The following is a 25,930-nucleotide window of genomic DNA, read 5'->3' as shown; positions in this document are numbered from 1 at the left end:
CCACCCCCAGAGGCTGTCATTCCACTGTGGGGCCTTGTCATTCCAGTCCCAGAACACTCCTGCTACCTCCAGGGGCTGTCATTCCAGGGATGTACTAAAAGGAAGGACAGGATTGCCCCGACTTTATCTACAGAGTTCTACAGAATGTCCTTAGCTTTCAGTTCTGTTGTGAGGTGTTAACTATTACAACAGTTCCTGTGCCTCAAAAAATGGGGGGGGGGGGGGCGGGACCCAAAATGTCCAATGTTCAAGAAGGCTCCAGTGCCTTCTGAGAGGCGCACGCAATGGCCAGGAATTCCCTAGACTGCCTGATGTGGAGAATCGGCACAGGGAGGAAGGCTTTCCTGGCTGCATGTCTGCCTGTGAGGCAGGTATTAAAAAGCGCGGAACGGTGAACAGAAAACTTTCCCTCTCCCACGCGATTCACGTCCCGAGAAGAACCGATGAAGAAGAGTCTCTCCGGCCACTAGGAGCCGCTGCGGGGCGGGAGCCCCAGCCGGGTTGGAGCGCTTCAAAGTGCCGCCTCCTTCTCCTCCCTCCCCAGGCGGCGCCTTCCCAGGCTCCTCTCCGGGTAAACAGCGATGGCCGCAGACGAAGGAGGCGGAGAACAGGAGAACAACATGGGGAACCACTTGCAGCTCATTCCTGGTAATGGCCGCTGCTCCCACCGAGTCTCTCGACAAAGGAGGAGACGGCCTGAAGGCGCAGGGAGGCTAGGAAGGAAGGCGGGCAGGAATAGAGGGAAGGGGGCTCGGAAGAGGCAGGAGCCGGAAGGCGGAGGGGCTTCCTCCGGCGGGCCGGCCGCGCTGTTGCGAGGCGCGGAAGGGGGAATGGGGCTCCTGGAAAGAGGAGAGGGAGGCTGAGCCTGGCAGGGTTCTGGTGATAAGGTGGGCTGCGGCGTATGAGGCAAGGCGGGGGAAGCGAGTGGGGGCGTGGCGGGCCTTGGAGACTCGGGGGGGGGGCGCTTGATGGCAAGAAACAAAAACTATCGGGAAGGAGGTCATTTGTGGTAACAGAGTGGAATCTGTCTGGTGAGGTATGGAAGGGAAAGGGTGCAGCCTGCATTATAGCCGGTCAAAAAAAGGTTTTGCCTGAGATATGGAGAGGAAATGGCAAAGGAGCAGGGTGGAAAAGAACTGGGCTTTGCGGCTTTCTGGTGGAGGTTTCTGGAACAAGGCATACTGGCAACAAGAGAAGGGCAGATGTACATAAAGGAAGGAAGCTTAATGTGGGTGGACAGCACAAAGTCTAGGGGAAATAGCTAGGATTGCCACTTTTTTCTTGGCATGGATCCTAGGCCTTTATCCAGCAGTTGGACAAATGACATCTTATCCGAGAATGGAAATACAGTGATGGAAAGGTTTCACTAATAGAATTTCTCTCCCTGTACTGGGTTGATGCCATGCCTTATTTATTTTTTTCATTTTTACTGTGCTATTCCCCCTCAGTGAGTACCCAAAGTGTCTTACAACCTTCTTCTCTCCTCCATTCTATTTGTACTGTTTTTCCCAGGAGGAAACAAATAGAGTCATGCTCCATTATAGAGATTGGAGAGAAATGGAACTGAAGAAGTGGAAGGGGAAGTTTGAGGAACTGGTGGTTGGGGCATTGTGTGTGTATGGGAGCCCAGGGTACAGAGCTCTGGAGTTGAGTGGGAGATAGGAATTTGAAGTATTTAGGTGCAGAAAGAATCAAGATCTTTGTGATGTGAAAAGGAAACAAGTTTGAGATAAGAGTAAGAGGTGGTGTGACCTGTTGGCTGGCAGGGTATTGGAACATTCCAAGCAGTTGCAAGGAGGATGGGGATTTTTGATATTAGGATAGAGTTATGTTTTGGACTGTGAAATGTTGGAATTAATGAGAACACTGGCCTGCTATGTAAAATAAAGGAAATAAAGATGCTAATAAAGGACAGAGTTGCAGTATTATAAAGTGCTGGTGGAATTAGGGAAGGGGCTGTTCTGTTCACTTTATATATCCACATACTCAGGTGGTCCAGTCTTTATATCAGAAAGTTGTTGCACTTTGAAAATCCTTGCTCAGGCAGTAAGTGTTTGATGTATAATTTTAAAAGGTATTTCTGATTTTTCATGGTGGGCAGCTGGGTTGGTATGCGGTGCAGGGTTTTTCAACAACAACAAAAAATATAGTGTCGTGGTTAGAGATCCTACAGTCTCCAAAGAGTAGAGCAGACCAGGGAAAGTTGACTAAAATTGGTCAGGTACTCACATTGACATAGCTAAATGTTAAAAAAGCATTTGTAATATGCCTAATTGGAAGTGTTACTGGGACACCACTGTAAGTGCTTTTTTTACAGCTTCCTGTGGCCTTTTTAACCCTTTCTTCTTGGAGCTCAAAGGGCTATGTACTCACTGACTTACTCAAGACTAGCTTAGCATTAACAAATTTCTGCTCCATGTTACCAAGGAACTGGCTTTGTCCAGCCATTTCTTGGCCTTTCAGATTTTGGTCAGGCATTTGGACTAGTCAGGTTACCGAAGGCTCCTCTCTGGGAAATCAATGTCACAATGATTTGTAGTTTCAAGAAAGGTAAGGGATGTAATGGAGTCAAACACAAGTGCGAGTGAGATCATGGGCCTGGGAGCTTCAAGGGCAAGGACCCAAAGGGGGGCTCGCACTTAGATTCCATCTCATTAGTGCAGGGAACCCTGCTTGTGGGTAAGTTGCTTGATGATGGGTACATGCTGGCTGCAGATGTAACTAGTCATGTGTTGAACATACATACTTGGTCAAACAAGATCAGGCCAGCTGTGGGCAGTCTGGCGTAAAGCAGGACCATTCATTCTAGTTTAGACCGTCCTCCCTTTGGGCCTGCTTTCCTTCTTGCCATCCTTTTGACTGTGGGTCGGACCTTGTGCAACTGAAGTACCTGCTTTTTGGATTTTGGATTTAGGAGTTCTGTCTGTACCCTGTACTTTCAGTCTGACCCGGTAACATCTGGATCAGAAGATTAAAGGCTGAATAAGTATCCTAGGGTAGTTATTATTTTTATCATTTCTTCCCTGCTTTGCGTTGCTTCTATATTTGTATATTGCTGCACATTTATTTTAATAAATCTTGTTAATTATATTCATATGGTGCTATGTGGACTTTGGGTCTTCAATCTAACCCCAGTACCTTGGCCTATTTTGGCTACAGCTACCAAGTAGTTGTTCATGGAACTCAACTTGCAAGTGTCCTACCTTGCAGGGATGACTTTTTGCTTAACAGCAGGTAGAGCTGGAGACTTTGTCCCTTGGTGTCGCAGCTGACTGTTAGTTTAGAAGGACTGGTGGTGGCGTGTTACTCTGGGCAGTGAGGAGTCACTCCCCAGTCTTGTGCATTTTGCTCTGTCTTGACCTTCACCCAAAGCCTTCTAGTGGCCAAGGGGGCTTTGAGACACGTGCCCTGATTAGCTAGATTTAGAGCAGGGAAACAATGATTCTCTTCTCTCTGTGCACACAGACATACTTACTGAGTCCATGTCATCTTGGTTGTTCACTGGTGATTGTTCAGTCTCTATGGTTAAACTGTATCCTTGGGAAAGGCTTTTAGGCAACCAAAAAAGCAGAGTTGAGAAGAGGACACAGAAGGAAAAGGATTTACGAATTTGCCAAATTGACCCTTTACAAAAAATAACATGTGTAGTTATGTGTATAGAAACTTGTGACACAGCACAACTGGCATTCCCATGACTAGGGAGCTATAATATTGGGTGTTTTTTGACAAAGGGCAACTGAAAAAATGTAAGTATTCCAATAATTCTTGGTAATCAGTGAGCCTCCATTAAAACAGGAATGGGCTAGATTAGGGTTCCCCAACCTTTAAATTTTTTGAAAATTTTATTTTTGTATGTTTTGTGTGCTTGCCTGGAAGCCATGGTGGCTTCTGGTGACGCCTACTGGGGGCTTGGGTGTCTTTCAGAGAGGTGGCTTGAGTAGCCTGCCTCTCTGTCCCACTTCTGGTATTCCTGGGAGGTCGCCTTTCCAAGTACTTGCCAGAGTCGGCCCTGCTTAACTTCCGAGATCTGATGAGATCAGGCTTGCCTGGGCTATCCAGGGCAGAATTCCCCAACCTTTTTGAGCCTGTGGGCATCTTTGGAATTTTGAGAGGCGGTAGTGAGCTCCAAACCCAAATTGGCCACTGCGGGGGGCAGAGCCAATACCTCCCTCCTTGCTTTGAGGAAGAATTATTGGGGAATAAAAAGAAAATAAGGAAAGCCTGAGTGGGAGGAAGGGAAAAAGAGAAAGGGGAAGTATAGAAAAAGAAAGCCTGAAGGGGGAATGGAATCAGAAGCCTCGGTGCTTGCTAGTCCTCCTGATTCTCCAGAGGCTGTGGCTGATACTGCCACTGTGGAAAGTCCTTTTGTTTAATTGAGGACAGCCAGTAACAAGCTCTACAGTAACAGCCAGTAACAAGCCCTGGCCCCTTTCTGAAAGTTTAGCAGGAACCTGGGGAAATACTGGTGGGTGTCATGGTACTCATGGGCGCCATGTTGGGGAACCCTGGACTACATTCAAGATGGGGAAAGGGCCAGATAGAGGATTCTGTCTATTTCTAATTGGAAAATAAAGCATTATCCTTTTATGCAAGTATAGTAGGGTCTGGCTGGTTGAAAAGAAGTGGAATTAATATACTAAGAATGTCTGAAGAAATGATCTTTGTTACCTTCCCACCATCTTATTAGCAAGTCTTTAGTGAAAGAAGCGCACGGCAGCATAACAAGAATTTATGCTATGATGCAAACTTGTGTGGGGCTTCCTGCTGCTCTTGGGCAGGGCTGTCTCCTGGGTTTTGTGTGTTGCTTGGTTCTGCCAACTTTCTTCAGAAAGCTTGACCCATGTTATGTCATAACTGGCAGTAGAACTATAGCTGGGTAACTGTGATAATGCTTCAGTTGTAGGTTTTTTAAATTCTTCCTCTGCTTTCTGACATTAAAACTGCAAAAAACAAATCCTTATTGTTTATTCTTTAGCAGTTAAGGAAATTGTGGTGTATTTGAAAAAGGCTTGCAGGAATCGCCGCATTAACTCTTCATGATAAGCTCGAGCCAGAGGAAGGCTCCTCCGAGCCAACTTGCTATTGGTCGCTCCACAACAGCGACCAATCAGGACTGTTCCAATTCCCTGCGAGGGAAGAACTTTCATTGGACGTTATCGCACAACCTCATTGGTTGTTTATTGTAAATAGGCGTGGCTACGTTAGCCCGAGAATGTTTAAAAGGAGCCTAGCTCCCAATGTTAAGTTGTTCTGGTTATGACTTCTTTCAAGCGCTTGTTCGTACCTACAATAAAGCTGATCACTTTTGTTGAAATCACTCTCCGGTTCTTTGTTAGCGGCGATCTAACAGAAATAACCGTGTTTTGATACAGCAGTTGATGTGGCCTCTTCTTTAAAACAGAAAATAGTTGTTTACGTACATACTGCCTTCACAGATTATCAGATGTAATTAAATTTTTAAAATGTAGATCAAAATACAACCAAAAGTAAAATGACTCTATTGTTTCAAGTTGGAAGTCAAAGTGTCTCCTTCTCAGAACAATGCCTTATTGGGTGTTAAACAGAGTTAGCTTTAATATATATATTCTTTTCTGAATCTAGGAGTGCTCCAGACAAAAGTGTGAACTCAGCATTTGGATGGTTGCAAGCATTATGGCTTGGAAATGGCTGGCCTCTGTTCCTTTAAGGGAAAAGTGGAGATGAAATGAGGCAGAATGAAGGGATTTTGTGCTAACTCTTTAATCCTGAGCAGTGGGCTGACTTGCATAGGTGCTGTGGGATAAGTGATCCTTAAAGAAGGAAACTGAAAGGAATAAGATAGCGACTGTGAAGTGCTTAGCAGACGCTTTGCAGTAATACTGATGGCAAGTTAATTAGGATTTATGTAAAATGAGGCTTCCTAATATTGGCATAGTGATTTAGAAGAAATTTTCAGTGCAGATATTCTCATGTACCTTTAGTAAAAGTATGATTTCATAATTCCATTGGAGTGGGAGTAAGGGATGTGGGAAGCTGACTTTATCTGCATGGGTTTAATTTATTTATATACCTTATTTATAGCTGCCTTCCTCACTGACATTATTCTTCAGTCTTGTGTTGAGTTGTTATGTTTTGCTTGCAAGCACTTAAAGTGATACGCACTTTGTTTTTTCACTGCTAATAGTTGGATTGTACAGGTTAATCTGTATGGAGTAGATGCATGGATGGGTTGATTCTTGGGGTATAGCGGTGAACTGGATCGATAATCATCAAAGTGTTCAGATCTGGGATCACTTTTAAGCCCAGCCGGTAACATGAGAACCATATTTAAGTAATTATCCCCCATATCTCCATCTTTGTATTTTTCTCCTGTCACTTTCTCTTCTTATAAAAGTAAATAAGAGCATAAGAGAAGTCAATGTTGGATCAGCCCAATGGCCCATCCAGTTCAACACTCTGTCACACAGTGGCCAAAAATACCAGGTGCCATCACGAGGTCCATCAGTGGGGCCAGGACACTAGAAGCTCTCCCACTGTTGCCCCCCCAAGCACCAAGAATACAGAGCATCACTTGCCCCAGACTGAGAGTTCCTATCTATACCTTGTGGCTAATAGCCACTGATGGACCTCTGCTCCATATGTTTATCCAATCCCCTCTTGAAGCTGTCCATGCTTGTAGCCGCCACCACCTCCTGTGGCAGTGAATTCCATGTGTTAATCACTCTTTGGGTGAAGAAGTCTGTTGTAACCTGACTGCTCAGCTGTTTCTTTGAGTGCCCACAAGTTCTTATATTGTGAGAAAGGGAGAAAAGTACTTCTTTCTCTACCTGCTCTATTCCATGCATAATCTTATATACCTTTGCCTCAGCCGTTGTTTCTTCAAGCTAAAGAGCCCCAAGTGCCTTAACCTTCTTTTTTTAGGGAAAGTGTTCCAACCCTTTTATCATTCTAGTTGCCCTTTTCTGCACTTTTTCCAATGCTATAATATCCTTTTTGTGGTGTGGTGACCAGAATTGCCCACAGTATTCCAAATGAGGTCGCACCATTGATTTATACAGGGGTGTTATGATACTGGCTGATTTGTTTTCAGTTCCCTTCCTCACAATCCCCAGCATGGTAGTGTTACTGCTACTGATGTTAGGTATGCATCCCAATTAGAAGCTAGAACCCCCCAAATGAAAGCCACTGGACAAGATACGCTTTTGGGTCTTTTCCTAGCCAGGAGAATCCATGACCTGTGGTCATATAGACTAACAGAACTAGGATGCTTACGTAAGAGGCTTCATAAGTGGCCCTTGCTTTAAGTCAAGACTCTCATATGTGTCCAGTAAAGAATGCAAATGTTACACTTAGAGCGCTTTGGTATTGCTAGAATGCTGACAAATGAATTTCTTGTCCTGAGAAGATAAATATGACAAATGTAAATAAAATGTATTATTTTGTGTGTTCGCCTTAAATTAAGATACCACAAGTGTATGTGACTTCCCTCTCCAAACGATGGAGGGCAAGACTTGTTGTGTCTTCATCAATCTGAGTTTGTATTGTGAATTAATGAGACTAGAACAATGGTCTCTTGGTTTTTTTCCATTGTGCCACTGCAGTAATATGAGTCATCACTCTTCACAAGCATTTAGGCTTTTTCAGCCAACATTCAGCATAGTTTGGCTATTTTCTTTTCTAGCAGAAATAAGTGAAAATGAAGAAACAAAATGGAGCACCCATGAGCTGAATTTAGAAATGAAGCATGGCCTAGTGCTGAAAGGAAACACCCTATTTTTAAAATACAGCATTCCCTAATAGGTAGCAGAGAGGAGGAGGGAGAAGAAAGCTTTAGAACAGTTGTAACTAAAACAGAATAAGGTTTCTTCCTCTAAATGGGCATTGTGTTTGAAAATGTACTATAAGCTGACACAGCTTGATAAAATATACATGAAAAAAATATAAAACAATGAACTGAATTGTGACTCCTATGAAAGGCAGTATCAAAATTATATTAGAACATTTTTAAAAATCAGTAGTAATCTAAGAATGTTGTTATACCTGTGTCAGGATAGTAAGGAAATGTCAGTTTGACTATAGTTGTTTTTTTAACCAATTATAATATGCCCCACTGTGTGCCAATACTGTGCTCCAAGGCAAGGTGCTCCGAGGCAAGATATAGTTTATACATCATGGTCTAAAAAAAATCTCTTTAGTCTTGAGGTCTGTGGTGGGGGAGCCTTGGCGGAGCAGTATGACTGTAATATCAAGCAGCAATAGAACTGTGCTGCCTTAATTACCAAGGTCCATGCATATTTTATAGTGCAGTTGCAGTGCACCACAATGTGGGTGGATTTACAGCTGTGATTGTGTTGTTGAGGTCTGTAATTTAAAACCAGTCGATAGGCCTAGCCCTGCTAAGTGAAAGCAAGCCCATGTTGTACTAGAAGCATTGTGTGCGTGTATGTGTGTAGAAAAATACAAATGGTTGGGCATTCTTTCTTTAATCCAAAATAAAATATTTCAGATTGAAAGGTTTCATATCTTATTAGTGAGGCTGGGATGAATATAGACGGGTGCTTTTTTAAAAGTTATTTTAAGAGGATCGTATCTCCCCTGTGCTGAAAGATCTGTACCGCCTGCCCATCAGTTTCTGGGCACAATTCAGAGTGCTGGTTCTTACCTTCAAGGACCAGTATAGCTGGGGCCAGGATACGAGAAGGACCGTATTCTTCCCAGCTGTCCAGCTTGCCATTTAGATCTGTCTCTCAAACCTGCCGGCTGTGTCCCAGCCTGCAGAAGTAATGAGAGTTGTGACCAGAGATGGCGCTTTTTCAATTGTCGTGCTTTGCCTTTGGAATTTCCTCCTCCTGGTGCCTGCCTTACTTTCCTGTGAGTGCCAGGCCAAAACATTTGTTTTTACCTAGGCTTCAAAGGCTTTTTTTTAAAGCTGTTCAGTCTTTTTTAACTGTTTAATGGTCCGCTTCTGGCGTGAGGGTTGTTTTATTAGGCTGCTTAGTGTTTGTTGTATGCACTGGCTTGTGTTTAATTGTTTACTTTTTAATTGTAAACTGCCTGGAACAGGTCTCTGGAGAAGTGTCATATAATTTTTTTAATAAATACAAATCTTATTTTATTTTTAAAAATTCTGATTTACATATAGTCTGAACTTAATGGAGGCATGGAATTCCATAGAACTGAATTTATTACCCTTTTATGAACTTATGAAGTATTACTTTTCTTCATAAAGAAAGAATTGTTGAGGAGAATTTTTCACATGTCATCATGTAACACAATAGTCATGTACTTGACCATGGGGCCCAGAATGTGGCAAATCACTGCAGATATAGTTTATTTATTCAATCTAGGTAATTCTTCTTTTATGTCTAGTACAGTAACTTTTTTTTGGCAATAATATTTATGACAGTACCTACCAGTCAAAGACAGTACCTACCATGCCATATCATGGAAAAAGTGGGTGCACCCAATAACCACAGCTACATTCTGCTTCCAGTTGAGGGGGGGGGGTTGTTTCTGTTTTGGGGGCATGGATGTGAAAAACCAGGTCAGTTACATGACAAATAAAAAAGGGATAACTAAAACAAAAATGAATACTTGGAAATGGAAGCAACTTCTAGTTCTGACTCCAACTCCTATAGTTGTTTGCCCACAAATCTTTAATGGCTTCAGGTCTTAAAAGAGACCCTGTTTGGGGGTCTTTTAAGATTACCAACATAGCATCTTTTTCTAAAACAGTAAAATATTGTTTAAATATTTTACAAACTTGCTGTGGCAACCTTATTTAGGGAGTATTTAAGTCTATGGAATTTAAATTTGTTCTTTTTTCTTGGTGACTTAAATTGCCTAATTTAAATTAATAATCCACCTAGAGTGAGGCAGTTGTACTATCCTAGAGTTGTGAGTTCATGCTAAGAACAGCTCACATTGAGGTTAGTAAAAAAGTTTTGTTGGAATGATAATTTCTCTTGGGGGTAGCACAGTAAGTTTCATGGTATAGTGATACGTCCTTTAGAAACATTCCGATAATATTTAACTGAAATAGTTCTAGTGCTAAAGAAGCTGAAATAAAAAGCCAGCAATTACTGCCAATTTATAAAAAGAATAAATACAAGAGACGTACACCAAAACTGGCTGAACTGTTTATTGTGCTGCACAGTTGAATGATGGGCAGTTGATCTAGCAAGAGCGACTTACCAAACTGAAGCATGGTGGCCACAGTAGAGCCTGTTATATGGAGTTACTAAGTTTCCACTGCGACATATAGGGCATAAACAGTAGTCCTGGTTTGGTTATTTCAATTTTACATGATCAGCTGCACATAAATAAGGTGTCAGCTCACTGGATCTCCAAATGCACCAATAGAAACGAGTGCAACAAGACATCTGTTAATAGAACCTGCTGCAAAATATTCAGATAAATATCTTTACAAAAACAATTACTGTGGAAAAATGCAGGGTGCGTCACTAATTCAGAGAGAGAAAGAGCTGATGGGGAATGGAACTATTCTGACTCTCCTCAACAAAGGAATGCAGGGTCCACAGATCATCTAACAAGGGTACATGAAGGGGTGGGCAAATATTCAGTTTTATGCTTGTTGATTTTTTTTAAGGGCCTCAAGTTAGAGAAGGATTAGGATAGGTAAACATTGTTAAATGTTTCCTTGTGGTGATTTTCTGTTCCACAGCAATGGAATAACACACACACAAGGGGACTGGCAGTTCAAGCTGTAATTGCTCGAAACTGAATATGTCTTGCCACATCTACCTTATTCATCTGACTTGGCACTATTGGAGTTGTACCAGCTAGGAATATGAAACACTCATCTATTTAACAATTATGTTTATGATGAGGATAAAACCCTGAAAACTAAAGAAATGGGGTTTAAAGCTCAAAAAAGTTACTGTTATGGAGAAAGAATTTTGAAGTTTCAGGGTGAGAAAATGCAACTTTCCAGAAAGGCTCAACTAAATGTTCATTTGTATTCACAGTGTTACATGTTTTCATATAGTTCCTGCAGAACCTTTTGAACAAGCCTCGAAGAGGTGGCCACTGTTAACTTGCACATATAAATCAATTATAGAATCGTAGAGACCTCCAGGGTCATCTAGTCCAACCCCCTGCACAATGCAGGAAATTAACAAATACCTCCCCCTCCATACCCCCAGTGACTGCTGTTCCATGCCCAGAAGATGACAAAAAACCTCCAGGATCTCCAGCCAAACTGGCCTGGAGAAAAATTGTTTCTGGACCCCAAAGTGGCGATCAGCATTTCCTTGGGTGTGTAAGAAAGAGCCACAAGAACTAATGCATCCCTTCCGGCCCTCCCTCTCATGATCTTCCTAAGTTCACAGAATCAGCATGTTTTGACAAATGTCAAAAAGTAGTAGTAAATATATTGTGTGTTCAGCAATTTGTTCTGATATTGTTTCTCTTTTGTAGAGAAGCTTGAAAAATGTTGATGAATTTAGAATTTATAGAGGTGAAAAATCCCACATTTACACTCCCACTCCCCCAACTTTTTGCATTTTGATCTTTGTTTAGTTAGGGATCTGTTGCACATAGCCTTCCCTGTAGTTATCCCTGGAAAGGAAAATGTTCAGCATACAAATAAAAAAATCCCATGACAATTTCCACTGTGAGGGACCAACAGGCTATAAATTCAGTGGCATGTGGTTTTGAATATATAAAGATATCACACTCACTCCAAGGAATCTCTTATTTAAAATATTTTATTCAGCAGAGCTGAGAAGCATTTCTACTTGAGCAGGTGAATTCCTGGTAAGCAATATAAACAATACTAGGCTAGGTGGACCCTTGGTATAAGGTGCTTGTATTTGCTCAGAAGGAAACATGAAATCTTAACTCATCACTGTGACAATGCATGTAGGAAATTCAGTGTCTTTCGCCAAAAATTTGTCTAACGTTTGTCTAACTAAATGCTTGTGGGGTATGCTTTGTTGTGGGTTTTTAAAACAAATATATGTATTCTATTTTGCCTTTCTAGCAGAGAGTGATGAAGAGGATGATGTTGAAATGGACGTTGAAGATCAAGACAGCAAGGATGCTGAAAAGCCAAACATTAATTTTGATACTAGTCTTCCAACATCACACATGGTATGTGCATTGCAGTGTTCGCCTCTCCTCAACATCATCATTATCCATGCGGCAGAACGATAAGTGCAGATGACTGATATAAAAAAAACAGTGTATTCATATCACTGTTCAACTATCGTATTCTTTATATATTTTTATTTTTAATATATTCTCGATAATTCAACCATCCTCCACTTATAGTATAACAACTTTCTGTCTGCTAGTAGCTTTTATCCCCTCTGCAAGTGTTCCTTCTGGATAATTTGACTGAATTAGCATACATAATATGATAAGGAATATAATCTCTGGCATTTGGGGGGTTCCTTGTACTATACCACCGTGGTCCAGCTTCAGCAAGTGAGGCCTCCCTTTATTCTGTTCTTATGCAAGGTAAAGGCAACAGCGTCTTCCCATTTCCATACCCACAACTTTCCAGGACTCCTGGTAGAATTGGCTCTTTTGTGCAGGAGAGAAGTGGGCACCTAGCTGTCTCTGTGTATCTTAGATGTACATTACACAATTGAAAATTCCTGTCCTGTCTTCATGTAATCTGGTTCAGCATTTCTTCATTAAATATTCTGACTATATTACTGTAATCACAGGTGGTTAGAATTCAAGGATGGTCCAGAAGTACTTTTCCACTTATAGAGGGACATTTCTATGCCTGTGCAGGAAAATGGAACCAAGTAGGAAGATGTCATTCTGCTTGTTGGATTTAGCTGAACGATGCCTTGCCAACCAGTAGCACAAGCTATAGCATGTTATCAGTCTTTCATATTATAGCACTGTACAAACTTCCATTAGAATTTTTACAGATGTTTGTAGAACAATATTAACTGTTTTCTTCCCTTCATCCTATAGGTGGTGTCTTAATTTTTACATTTGCAAAATGTTAGCGGATCCCAGAACTCTCTTCTTGCATTGTAAAACTTCCATTTAATTTTTAAAATTTTGAAAGTATTTAGGGTCTGATATGGAAGAGTTTCATGGGAGAACTGTTCATGATGATGACAGTTGCCAGATGATTCCGGTCTTGCCTCATGTGATGGTGATGTTGATTCCTGGACAGACATTGCCTCTGCAGCTCTTTCACCCCCAAGAGGTCAGCATGGTGCGGAATTTGATACAGAAAGACAGAACCTTTGCTGTTCTTGCATACAGGTAAAATACTTCAGTGGGTTTATAAACATAGGGAAGCAGTAAATAGAAGGTTATCGGTGTTACATGTTTCACCGGCTGCAGTCCAAAGCTCCTTGGTGGTTTCAGTGTGTGTATACTCTGAGCCCCACACAAGTAAGAGTTGCCCTGTATCCTTCGGTATCAAAAATGCTTTAAACTTCTCCATGGATTAGATATATAAAACTTTACTAGCCACTCAGTGAAACAGAAGCTGTCCTTGTACAGAGCTCTTACTTGAGTGCTAAAGCAGCTAAAACTGTGAACCACAAATATGCTCGATATAAGAAGGGGTTTTGGTGGTGGTTCTTTTTGTTTATATGGCACCATCATATGCATGGTGCTTTACAGAGTACAAGAGAGGGTCCTTGTCCCTAGAAGGTTGTTACATGTTGAGGCAAAAAAGGTTAAAGGAGAGGAGACAGTGTATTGGAGGCAATGGTAAACTGTGGGAGAATGTGCAGACGTTTCAGGTGTGAGTATTTTCCTGGGATCCTTGCTGTGAAGTGAGTGATTGTCATCTCATGGAAGATTATTCACTTATGGGGGGGGGGGAAACCTAATATATGATGTATCAACCTCACCTTTGAAATTGGTTGAAAATCTTTGGCAGTATGACTAATATTGATCACTTCTATATGTTTCATTAAATGTTTGACACGTGTATCTACATTATCATGTCATAAAATTAATTTTAACATTTCTGTTATAGTATAGAATACTACTGTGCCAGAATTTTTTTAGATTGTAAAATCGGGTAGAATTTTATTCTTGGGGAAAAGGTGATGGAGAATTGTTGATAAGAGGAAATGTTTGAAAAGAGGAAATGCTTGAAAAGGTAGTGCAACTATGTCTGTTTTTTTCCCTCTTAGCAATATACTTGAAAGGGAAGCACATTTTGGAACGACTGCTGAAATTTATGCCTACCGTGAAGAACGGGAGTATGGAATTGAAACAGTTAAAGTAAAAGCTATAGGAAGACAGAGGTTCAAAGTGCTCGAAATAAGAACTCAGTCAGATGGGTAGGAAAATAAATATATTCCATGGGTGAATTGGGAAACCTGTTATAGATAGCAGATTATAATCTTGTTACAAACTCTCAACTATCTTTTGTATGTGTGTGTGTGTTTAAATTGCTATTCACAAACCAGGTACAAGGTCTTGAAGTCACTGATAGCTGTGTTCGGTACAACACTTACCACACAATTACTCAAAATGTTGGACAGTAATTATCCACATACATGTGCCAGCCCACTTGCGGGGAGGGCGGGGTAAAAACACCTAAATAAATAAATAAATTTTTAAAAATGAATTTTAGTTTGTTATACCTTCTCAAATTGAGCTATAGTTATGGTGGTGTAGCTCACTGATCCCAGAGTGATTCCTGTGGATCCCATGATGCCCATTGTTGAGTTTTCTGGCACTTACTCTCCAAAGCAAATACTGGTTTTCTTCTAGATCATTGGAGTAGGAGGTGCTTCAGAAAACTCAGGAGGCATCACCTTTGTGTCTGCTGGAAATATCTGTTTAGAAATGGTTGCCTGCATGATAGGAAGATGGTTGACTTTGAGCCTACTAATGTTTTAGATCATCCTTATCTTTTATGATTGGCCCCAGTCCTCATGGTAGCCATACTATGCTTGCTTCTGCCCCCAACCCATGGCAGCCATTTTGTTGTGGTACCCAATGCCTGTTCTCAGAATACCAGACGTACCTATAGGTTCATCAGGGTTGGAACACCTGATAAGACTGGTCTGTCATAGCTGACTAGTTCAGTTGGCCTGCACTGCTGTTCATACTTAACTTGCTTTGTTTTATTTATCTGGGTGGTACTTTGTTGTTGTTCAGTCGCACAGTCGAGTCCGACTCTTCGCGACCCCATGGACCAGCTCCCGCCAGGCCCTCCTGTCTTCCGCTGTCCTCTGAAGTTTGCTCAATTTCATGTTCGTTGCATCTATGACACTGTCTAACCATCTAATCCTTTGCCGTCCCCGTCTTCTTTGACCTTCAATCTTTCCCAGCATCAGGGTCTTCTCCAGTGAGTGCTCCCTTCTCATTTGGTGGCCAAAGTATTTGAGCTTCAGTTTCATTATCTGGCCTTCCAGGGAACAGTCAGGGTTGATTTCTTTTAGGATTGACTGATTTGATCTTTTTGCAGTCCAAGGGACTCTCAAGAGTCTTCTCCAGCACCATAGTTCAAAAGAATCTATTCTTTGGCGCTCGGCCTTCCTTATAGTCCAACTCTCGCAGCCATACATGAGTACTGGGAATACCATTGCTTTGACCATGCGGACTTTTGTTGGCAGGGTGATGTCTCTACTTTTTATCATGCTGTTTAGGTTCGCCATCGCTTTCCTCCCAAGGAAGAGGCGTCTTTTAATTTCATGGCTGCTGTCAAAGTCTGCGGTGATCTGGGATCCCAGGAACGTGAAGTCTGTCACTACTTCCACGACTTCCCCTTCTATTTGCCAAGGGGTGATGGGGCCGGATGCCATGATCTTAGTTATTTTGATATTGAGCTTCAAGCCCACTTTTGCGCTCTCCTCTTTTACCCTGAGCAAGAGGCTCTTTAGGTCCTCTTCACTTTCTGCCATTAGAGTGGTATCGTCTGCATATCTGAGGTTGTTGATCTTTTCCCCAGCAATCTTAATTCCCGCTTGTGATTCATCCAGGCCAGCATTTCGCATGATGTACTCTGCATATATATTAAATAAGCAAGGTGACAATATACATCCTTGTTGTACTCCTTTTCCTATGCTGAACCAATCAGTTGTTCCATATCCGGTTCTAACTGTCGCTTCTTGGCCCTTATACAGGTTTCTCAAGAGACATGTGAGGTGGTCTGGTACTCCCATCTCTTTAAGGACCTGCCATAGTTTGTTGTGATCCACACAGTCAAAAGCTTTAGCATAGTCAATGAAGCAGAAGTAGATGTTTTTCTGGTACTCTCTTGCTTTCTCCATAATCCAGCGAATGTTGGCAATTTGATCTCTGGTTCCTCTACCTCTTCGAAACCCAGCTTGTACTTCTGGCAAGTACTAGGTACTTGGAAATTTAATTACTTTCTTTTGGTCACGGAGAAGCCTTCTAAGATACCTGTAAATTTGTGAACAGGTTCTGGAAGTTTCTAGCAAGAGACCTCAAAATATTACTTAACTAGCCTGATACCTGTGCTTCGCTACGGTATTTAAGTTCTGTAAACCCAGTTAAAATACTGATGATGTGAAGTTTGAAATGTAGCATTTGTTGTAGGAGTTCTAATGGAGAAGATTGTAGGCGTAAAAAATGAAGTGAGACATACATACTTGTGTTTTTTTCTCTACTGAAGGACCTCTCTGTAGACCACATTGGTGGTTCTGCCCTCAAGTGCTAGGATCACCAGGCTGCTTGGTGAGCTCACTCTGGAGCAGGCAACATTTAAGAAGCAGTTGTCTGTTAAGTCAACTCCTGAGGTTTTACCTCAGAACTCTGAGCTACACAGTTGACCAATCCGGGGGGTGGCGGGGCGGCCAGGACGCAGCAGCCTGCCAGGCACATAGAAAACAATGGGGGGAACATATTTTGCCCCCTTTTACCCACTCAGAAATTTCTTCATAGTGGGGGCTGACCTCATGGTAGGAATGCATTCTCCTTATTTTGGGTTTCTTGGTGCAGGGGGTGTAGGGGTTTGCCCTTGACATTGAATGGGGGGGAGGGCATGGCCCCCCCTTTTTTTTTTTTTACAAAATTGCCCCTCATTTATGTTACTTTTAAGTGGGACATAACTACGTATTCAAAATGCCATCTGAGCAATCAGATATTAAGCAAGTTCATATGAACCAATTTGTTAGAACCCACATTGTGAGAAGTTAAATAACCTAATAACAGAAACCAGTTCTCTACAAATTTGGGGTATATTTCCATTGTGGGTGGGAGTGTGGCTAAGCTGGGTTAGCAGCACTGCTAAGGTGATCCCGCTGGGGCGGCGTCCCGCTGGGGCGGCGTCCCGCTGGGGCGGCGTCCCGCTGGGGCGGCGTCCCGCTGGGGCGGCGTCCCTAATGGATTAAAGTACCCTGATCCTACTCCTACACCTGACAGACACCTGCCTGTCTGGTGTTGGGGGGGATCATGTTTAAAAGCATCAGGGAGGCTGGGCCAGCAGCAGGGCTAAGGCAATCCTGCTGAGCAAACCTCCACGGCGGCTGTAAGCATCCCACCTCCTCTCCTACACCTGACAAGCAGCTGCCTGTCCAATGTAGGAGGGGGGAGGAGTATTAGAAACCACTGTGGAGGCAGGGCCAGCAGGATCACTAAGGCATTACTGCTGGGGGCTCCCTCTTGGCTTTAAGCACCTTGCAACCACTGCTGCACCTGACAGACAACCGCCTGTTAGGTGTAGGAGGTGGGGGGAGTGTGTTGGAAGCCATCAGAGAGGCTGGGCCAACAGCTTTGCTTCACCTCACAGGCAGTTGGCCACTCCTGATTTCCTCAACTGTCATTAGCTCTCTGCAGTCCCCTGTAACTGTTTTTTTTTTTTACCTCAGAACCCTGAGCTCTGCAGCTGACCAATCAGAGGGGGGGGGTGCAGGGAGGCAGCTGCCTGGCAGCCGCATAGGAATCAATGGGGGGAGCACATTTTACTCTTTTTGACCCCCTTAGGGGTCAAATTTCTAAAAATCCCTTCGTAGTGAGCACCTACGCCATGGTGGGAGTGCTCTCCCCGAATTTGGTGTCTCTAGGTCCAGCGGTTTGGCCTGGGAGTTGATTTTACGGTGAGGGGACTTTCTTTTATATATATATAGATGGTGCTTAAATTATGTCTTTGTGCTTACACACTTCCCCTTGTAATCACTGAGGGAAGGATAGCAAGAGAATACCCTAACCCTATCCAGGAATTGGTTTAACAGTTGACAAAAAATGGGGTGGGGAGAATATTGATGGTAACATTCTAAGACCATTTATAGAGATTAGAAAAGGTGACTGGGGATTGGCTCTCTTTCCTTCCTTATCTGAAAGATTCAGAGCAATGAACTGTAATTTTAAAGAAGATATTCCTGTTAGAAAAAATGAAACATGACATGCTAAAGCTGTACCTTAGATTTGGAAACCAAAACCATCCCAGGGAAAAAAAAATAGCATTCAATGTGAAACAAAGAATCCTTGCATAAACAGTTACCTCACTTTTTGGAGTGTTTATTCAAACACACATCCAGTTGAAGAACATCTGGCAAGACAGTGGAGCAGGAATAGTGCAAATACCATTCACACGCATCTACAGTGTGAGGCCCATAACCCAGGTTTCTTCCCCAGGTAGCTTGACAACCTAGCACAAAATGAACAGTAAAATGTAGATTATAGATTCATCTGGATGTTTAAAAATGATATGTGTTCAGAGAATAATATAATGAATAACAAGAGACATGTCTGTTTAATGCCCTGGTCAAGCTTAAAAAAATTCCAACTTAATGGAGCAAATTCCAGAAGCTCATGTAGCTCTAAGATAAGTGGCCACCTGTGACCTTTGAATATTCTGTTCCCCACTGTAGCCTGGGAAGAATTATGCCAAATTAGTTCAAAGAACAGAATAAGTTGCCATGTGGCAGTTCAAGGAATTATTTAGTGAAGTAATTATAGTTCACATCGTGCAAAAAGTTAGGGTGACTTCATTAGGTTTCTAATATTAGAATAACCTGAATTTGGGATTTTCTGACTTTATGACATGTTTGGAGAGATCACCTTTAGACTTCATTAAGGGCTTTTTAAAGAAAGAAGGTAACTAGATGTCCTAGTGGAAAAATCTTAACCTTTTTAGCTTCCCTGAGACATTAGAGGGAGTTAAAATGGTACCATATTTGGATTCTGCAACTTCCATTTAGCTGAACTATATGCTGTGATACGCAACAGAATTCTGCCTCAGGTACTGATATTTTTGTATATCACTTTTCAAAGAATAGAACATTTGAGAAACAATTCCTTTTGATCCCAGTTGTCACTTTTTAGCGCTTCAAATCTCTTGTTCAAAATTGTTTACAAATATTCCTTTGTATTCTTGAGGGGTTTTTCATATTCACTTTTTTCATTACCACTTCCATATCCTTTAGATGTGCGCGCGCGCTCTCTCTCTCTCTCTCTCTCTCTCTCTCTCTCTCTCTCTCTCTCTCTCTCTCTCTCTCTCATCTTTCAGATTATTTGCTGAAAAAGTAATTTGAGGATTCAGTGTGAGATGCAATATGAGGCACTTTTTGGAAGGGACATTTAGGGGGAAATGACTGTCTGGTAGCATGTAATGTCTTTGCAGTTCTTTTCCATCTTTGATAATAAAAATAAATTCTCTGGACCTGTAGGTATGTGAACACAAGATGGCAGCACACATTAAGACCATCATCCATTGCATCTCTCAAAATATGTTGATACAGTGAAAGACCCTGTTCTTTCTTTTAAAAAGGCTCTGTCACAACATTCGTAATACCTCTAATGATCCTGACACCTAATGTCAGAACAGCTGGCCTTTCTGCACCAGGTTACATTTTATTTTTTTACCTAGGCAGCTGTTGACTGCTGATGCTTGTTTAGCAGGCAGGGTTTTTGTTTTGTTTGCATTTTTCATAATTCCACTGTTAAATATAATCATCTGCTGCTTATTATTTTACTTCTAAGCAATTACTAATCCACTTTTATCCTGGTGCTAAATTATTTGATTTTATACTTCTGTTTTTTCTGCTCTTTTTGTAATGGGTTTTACTGAGTATTATCCATTAGGGTGTAAACTGCATATTCTGCAAGACATCTTGAATACTTGTTGAAAAGTAGATAACTTGGTTCTAATTACCTAGATATGACTCAGGCCTGGCTTCATTTCCACTGAATTATTGCTGTCAATTTAGTACTTCATTTTAAGAGGCTTGTAATTCTGTTTCTTATATAGATTTTTCCGTGCCATATTTCTACTGTTAAGTAAGTTGATGGAGACAGACTACAAGTTTGCAAAATAGATGGATATAAGCAGGACATCTCAGTTTTACCTCCCCCACTGTTTCTGTTCCCTGAAAGCCCCCGTAGCCTCTCCTATTTTCCTGCTTCCTTCTCTCCATCCTACCCTCCAGCCAACCTGCCTTTATCTGCCCCTGTCTTCAGCTTTCCCGCCTTCTCTCCCCCTAGCAGCCTGTACCTGGAAAAACCATGGCCCAGTTGTGTGGTGCCAGCAACCAGGCTAGGTCTAGATTTGTGATAGGGATCCCACACAACTTGCAGGCAGTGGTGGAACATGCTCAAAGTCCTAGCCAGTGGTTTGTGGGCAGCACCCACGGCTTGGATTCCATGCTGCTGAACATCACTGCTCCTCTGTTCAGCTGATTGAAGGTATTGGGGGTTGGAGGGCATGGGCAAACCATGCCCCCCAGTCCCCAAAATTATTTGGCTGGTATGGTGGGGATGTGAGCCTTCTTCTGGCCATAGCCAGAACGTACTTCCTGTCCCTCAGATTGCTGATCTGCTGTGCGCCTAGTCCTTTAAATACCCCCTTGCCCACCACATTGCTGATTGGCAATGCAGGGAGTTGGAGTTCTGGCCATGGGCACCCATCTTTCTGCTTCCCAGTGAGTTGTGCCTGTGGCCAAGAGCCCACAGAGACCCAATGCCTGCTCCTCCTTCACTACTGTCCTGTGGAGGAGGCGGCAGTGGGTCCTTACTTGGTTAACTGGCAACCCTGGTTGCCTAGTATTTCAGGGGAAATAAAAAAAAACATCTTTTACTGTAGTTAACCAACTTCTTGAAATTTAGATAACTGACGTTTTATGTGACTCCTGAACAGAACTAGACGGTGAAATCTTTTACGTGATGATTTCTGTTTAAAGATTGAATCTTAATTGCATCCTTTAAAAAGATCATAAAATTCAATTTTTGGTTCAAACAATAATCTTTCATTATATAAATCAGGGTGGCTTATATTATTTCAGAGGAACTATGTTCTGTGAAGAAGAGTGTTAGGTTTGGACCTGCTTCAAAGTAATGCTGCATAGACTTAGGTTTTATACACATTACCTCTCACCTTACCTGACCTATCATGTACTATGAAATTATTTAGATAAGCTACTAATATAAATATATTGCATTACAAAATTATCCTAAAAATAAATGGATAAAATAAAAATTAAAAGAATGGAAACATGCATTTAATGCTGCAGGAGGCATGTTTCAGTTTATAAATGCTTCTAACTGTATAGATGTTAGTAGCACAGATGCATACACATCATCTTTCAGTGCTATGAGGCTTAAGCCTGTAGAGAAATCTCCAGTATTGCTAAGGTTACAGGGCTTACTTCCCACAGTCAGTAATATAGAGAGATTTTCCCTATATAGCTCAGCATTGCTGAAAGTGGGTCTTTCGGAGCTCTCTTTTGCCTTGTAAAGCTCCAACATCGCTCCTGCAGAACTTTGTTTTGGAGCAGGGGTCCCCAAACTTTTGAGCCTGGAGGTATGTTTGGAATTTTGACACAGGGTGGTAGTTGCATCCATGAAACAGCTGCTGCAAGAAGCAAAGCCAAGCCACTAAATGGCTTCTGTAGCTTTCCTTCAGTCATACAGTGCAGATCCTTGTGCTGTGGTAGCAGCTGTAGCCAAAGCACTTGTTTTTGAAAATTTGCATAGCCAATTAAAACTCCAAGACCACCTGGTCCTGCCCACTTTCTAAAAAACACTAAGGGGGCTCTAAGAAAAGTGTCAGCAGATACCGTGGTATTCATGGGTATCATATTGAAGACCTTTGTTTTGGAGGGTAGATAAGCAACTTATTCTTTACTTACCCTTCCCACCATTTGTACAGTTGTTGTGGGGCAGGGCAGTTCATCTATTGTATTAACCTTTGGTGTGGTGGAGAAAAACTTCTCACTTCCTTCTCAGGCCTCAACAGGAATAGTATAAGCAAAGAGCCCCATAACAATAGCACTTAACACTCAAACATTAGAGAGAATAATTATATTCAAAACTTTCCAAATCCAGTTTTGCGTTTTGCTGTGATGGCAGAAAAGTGTATAAACTTGTGCTTGGATGTAATATCTTTTCCCATTTTAAAGTGTCAGGCTACTTTTCAGCATTGAATTAACTAAAGCATAGCCGTGATAGAAATGGGATATTTGGCCATCAATGATGTGGGGGGGGGGAACCTTATAAAAATAAAATGCAGAAAATCATGTGAAATAGCTTAAATTTCTGTGTGGCACTCTTTGAGATGCCTTGTTTGCATAGATAAAGGGGCTATTTATTCAGTCCATAGAAGCCAGATGGGTGCGATTTTCATACTATATGAAATCTTTTTATCAGAATCCAGCAGGCAAAAGTACAAATCCTTCCTGAGCGAGTATTGCCTTCAACGATGTTGGCAGTGCAGCTGGAGTCTCGCAGCAGATGCCACCTATTTCCTTCTTCCAAGCCTACAGCATGGCAGGATCAACATGTACATCAATGGCGGCAGAAATATCAAAAGGTCAGAAGCTAATTGTATTTTTATGTGACATTTCGAAAATCAATATAAATTCCATCTGTCTCTTTTAAAAGAGAGATGTGCAAACTGGGACAGTATCTGTCAGCCTCCTGCGGTTGCTGCTGTTTTTTGGGTGCCTTATCAGTTCATTGCAATGGGCAGCTGCAAGTTTGTTAGATAAGTCACAGCTGATTCTAATTACCTGTTGGCAGCTTTTGGAAGGAGAGGGGGGAAAGAGGGTGCTGGAGGCCAAGATGAAAGGCCAACGTCTAAATACACATGGAGGTACATACTGTAGTTCCTCTGCTTTCTAGAATTAGGGCAGGCTTCATCCATGTAGAGATGTAATAGGCAGTGTAGTCATCTCAGTCTTGGCCTCCATTTTGTTGTTTGTAGTCTGTAATTTTGAGAAAGGTATAGTTTAGGTCAGTTGGCAATGCAGGATTTTTTTATCTTAATGCAGTATGTGACTTTCTCCTGATCCCTCATTGTCATGTGGATTGTGGACATAGATTTAGGACAAGGCTAATATATTGTGTTGCCTTTTAATCTTTAGCCTTCATGCCTCATTATTCTCCATGAGAATGTCACTTGTGAATTTGCACATTTAAGGTGATAACTGAAGATTTTCCAGTGTGTTACAGCCAAAGTCAACACTGTGTTCACAGAATAGTTGGACCAGGAGTTCTGGACAGAATTGTGTTCTGTTATTTGTTAACATGATCTTTTTGCATGTGAGAATAGGTGTGTGCTCCAGTAGCTTGCAGAAACCTTTTCAGCCTTATCAATAGTTAAGAATTAGTGGCCTTAACCAAGATTAATAGTAACCCAGAGATCAAATTCTGGTTTCAGATCCTGGTTAAAAGTGAACCCTGGACAGTAGTACCCATGTAACTGTAGCAATTATTAAGACTGAGAGGGAAATCACATGCAAGTCAGGACAGGTGGGAGAGAATGACTGGTAGGAGATTAAACATGTTAGGTACTCAAGTGGTTGAGTAGCAAGAACATCAAAAATATATAAATATTTATTGCACAGTGCAGCAGGTCAAAGTTAAAAACAACACACATACACAGAGAATAAAAATGTCATATACAACAACCAATTGGAGTTGCATGTACAGTGATAATAGGATGTCAACAATAGTTTGGCATAATGATATATAACCACTAAGCCAGATGCGTTTCAGCCCTAAGGGCCTTCTTCAGTGGTCGAAAACGTGTCACACACACATAAAGTAAAATATATTTTCTTTTGGGGGCCCAGGCCGGTTTTAAATCATTCCTAAAAATAGTAGATATATAAGGTTGTTAGAATATAACATGGTGACCTTTACAGGAAAGATGCTTTACAAAACATAAATGGAATAGTTGTTAACTTGGAGACCAAGCTCTATGAGGAAAGGCTGAGGGACTTGAGGATGTTTAGTCTGGAGAAGAGGAGGTTGAGTGGGGGACATGATTGCTCTTTTTAAGTATTTGAAGGGCTGTCACTTAGAGGAGGGCAGGGAGCTGTTCCTGTTGGCAGCAGAGGATAGGACTTGCCGTAATGGGTTTAAATTAAGGGTAAGAAGGTACCAGTTGGATATTAGGAAAGACTGTTTTACAGTAAGAGTTTTGCAACAGTGGAATCAGCTGCCTAGGGAGGTGGTGAGCTCCCCGTCATTGGCAGTCTTTAAGCAGCAGCTGGACAAACACTTGTCAGAGATGTTCTAGGCTGATTCTGCATCAAGCAGGGGTTGGACTAGATGGCCTGTATGGCTCCTTTCAACTCTGTGATCTATGATTCAATTATACTTACACTACAGGCTGAGACTCCAAATAAAGAATGAAAGACAGACCTGTATGTCATAAGGAGCCAGGGCTCTGATATCTCTGAACCAATGTTCAGTAAAGGAGATGGCAGTGTTCCCTCTAAGCTGAGTTAGTGTGAGCTAGCTCACAAGTTTTTAGCCTCCAGCTCACACCTTTTTGTCTTGGCTCAGGGAGGATGGCTCCAGAGCAAATTAATTTATGCAGTAGCCAACTCACTCACAACTTTAATGCCAACAGCAAACAAAGTAGAATTTTTGCTCACAAGACTCCACAGCTTAGAGGGAGCATGAGATGGCATAACCACAATGTAGAACCACATATAGTATTATTGAAATAACATGAAGTATGCTGCCTCAAACAGTCAGCAATAATGTCTGAATCATTAAAAAGGAATTTTGTTTATATATCTAATTCCCAACATGCCCCCTCCATGCGGATATCTAAATCCGCACATTGGGGGCAGGGAGATTTTCCTGCACATTTGAGGCAATCCCCAGATGTGCAGAAAAATCTGAAAACTTGGAAAAAATATGCAGGGGATATTTAAATCCCCCCAAAAGTAAAAGAGTGTTCCCTGCGCAGGTGCAGAGAATGCTGGGAGGAGGACATCGGCGGGGCTGGGGGGGAGATCGGCGACAGCAGAGGAGGTCCTGAGGTCCTCCTGCTTCCAGGAGCTGGGGGGGGGATTCTCCCCCCCGCGAGTATCACGGGTCCCTCTTCTTGTATATGTATGTATGTGTGGATCTCTCCTTATACATAATTGCAATTTAGTCTGGCAACATTCCATGCGCTTCCATTGGCTGTAAAATGCCCTCCTTCAGCCATTAGCCCATCAGCTGCCACTCAAGAGTACTCACATGCCATTGGCCAGGTGCTGGGTTTGCTCCTCCTCCCCGCCCACTCCTTCAGCCTCTGGGCCCTCTCAGAATTTCTGGCAGACAGCTTTCTCTCTTAATGAAGACAGTTGCCTCCTATATGAGACTAACTTTTTCCCTCAGTAGCTGTTGGTAGGTGTAACAAAATGGCAGTTCTCTATATCTGTGAGATGGCTGCTGTCTCTGTGTTTAAGATGTTCTCCCCAGAAGGCTTAATTGAGCTGTAGTTCCAGATAGGGTCCTTCCTCATCTACTGGCCTACATTTCCCAGCTGCACCAAAAAGTGTGGGAAAAGAGGGACTTGGGGCAGGGCAGCATCAATATAGACTGCAGCTAGGCCACAAGCCAGAGATGTGGGGGAACCCTGGGAGGCAGCAGAAATTCAGCCACTCCACAGTCAGCTGGGCTGGGGAATGAATGGAAGTTTCCCTGCTCTCTTGGGCAAGAGAGAGAGAGAGGCTAAAGCAGAGCCAGTCCAAGGAGAGATCCTGTCCTGAGCCCACAAACTCCAGAGCTAGAGTGTTGTGTGTAGGGA

The 25,930-nt window shown here is 42.2% G+C and overlaps 1 protein-coding gene across 1 annotated transcript in view; it reads left to right on the top strand.

The window, feature by feature from the left end:
* The first annotated feature begins 579 nt into the window (after positions 1 to 579).
* CRBN (cereblon) overlaps positions 580 to 25,930 on the top strand; it is a 41,750-nt gene continuing 16,399 nt past the window's right edge. The window contains exons 1-5 of the mRNA XM_015417940.1: positions 580 to 648; positions 11,984 to 12,093; positions 13,031 to 13,233; positions 14,121 to 14,270; positions 22,546 to 22,708. Of these exons, the coding sequence (XP_015273426.1) occupies positions 582 to 648; positions 11,984 to 12,093; positions 13,031 to 13,233; positions 14,121 to 14,270; positions 22,546 to 22,708 (693 nt within the window). The 5' untranslated portion in view covers positions 580 to 581. The remainder of the gene's footprint in view (positions 649 to 11,983; positions 12,094 to 13,030; positions 13,234 to 14,120; positions 14,271 to 22,545; positions 22,709 to 25,930) is intronic.

Source organism: Gekko japonicus, unplaced genomic scaffold, assembly GCF_001447785.1.
Source record: "Gekko japonicus isolate JY-2015 unplaced genomic scaffold, Gekko_japonicus_V1.1 scaffold873, whole genome shotgun sequence".
In the NCBI taxonomy this organism is placed as follows: Eukaryota; Metazoa; Chordata; class Lepidosauria; order Squamata; family Gekkonidae; genus Gekko; species Gekko japonicus.
Note: the sequence above shows the minus strand (reverse complement) of the source record. Positions and strands in the feature narration are given on the sequence as shown.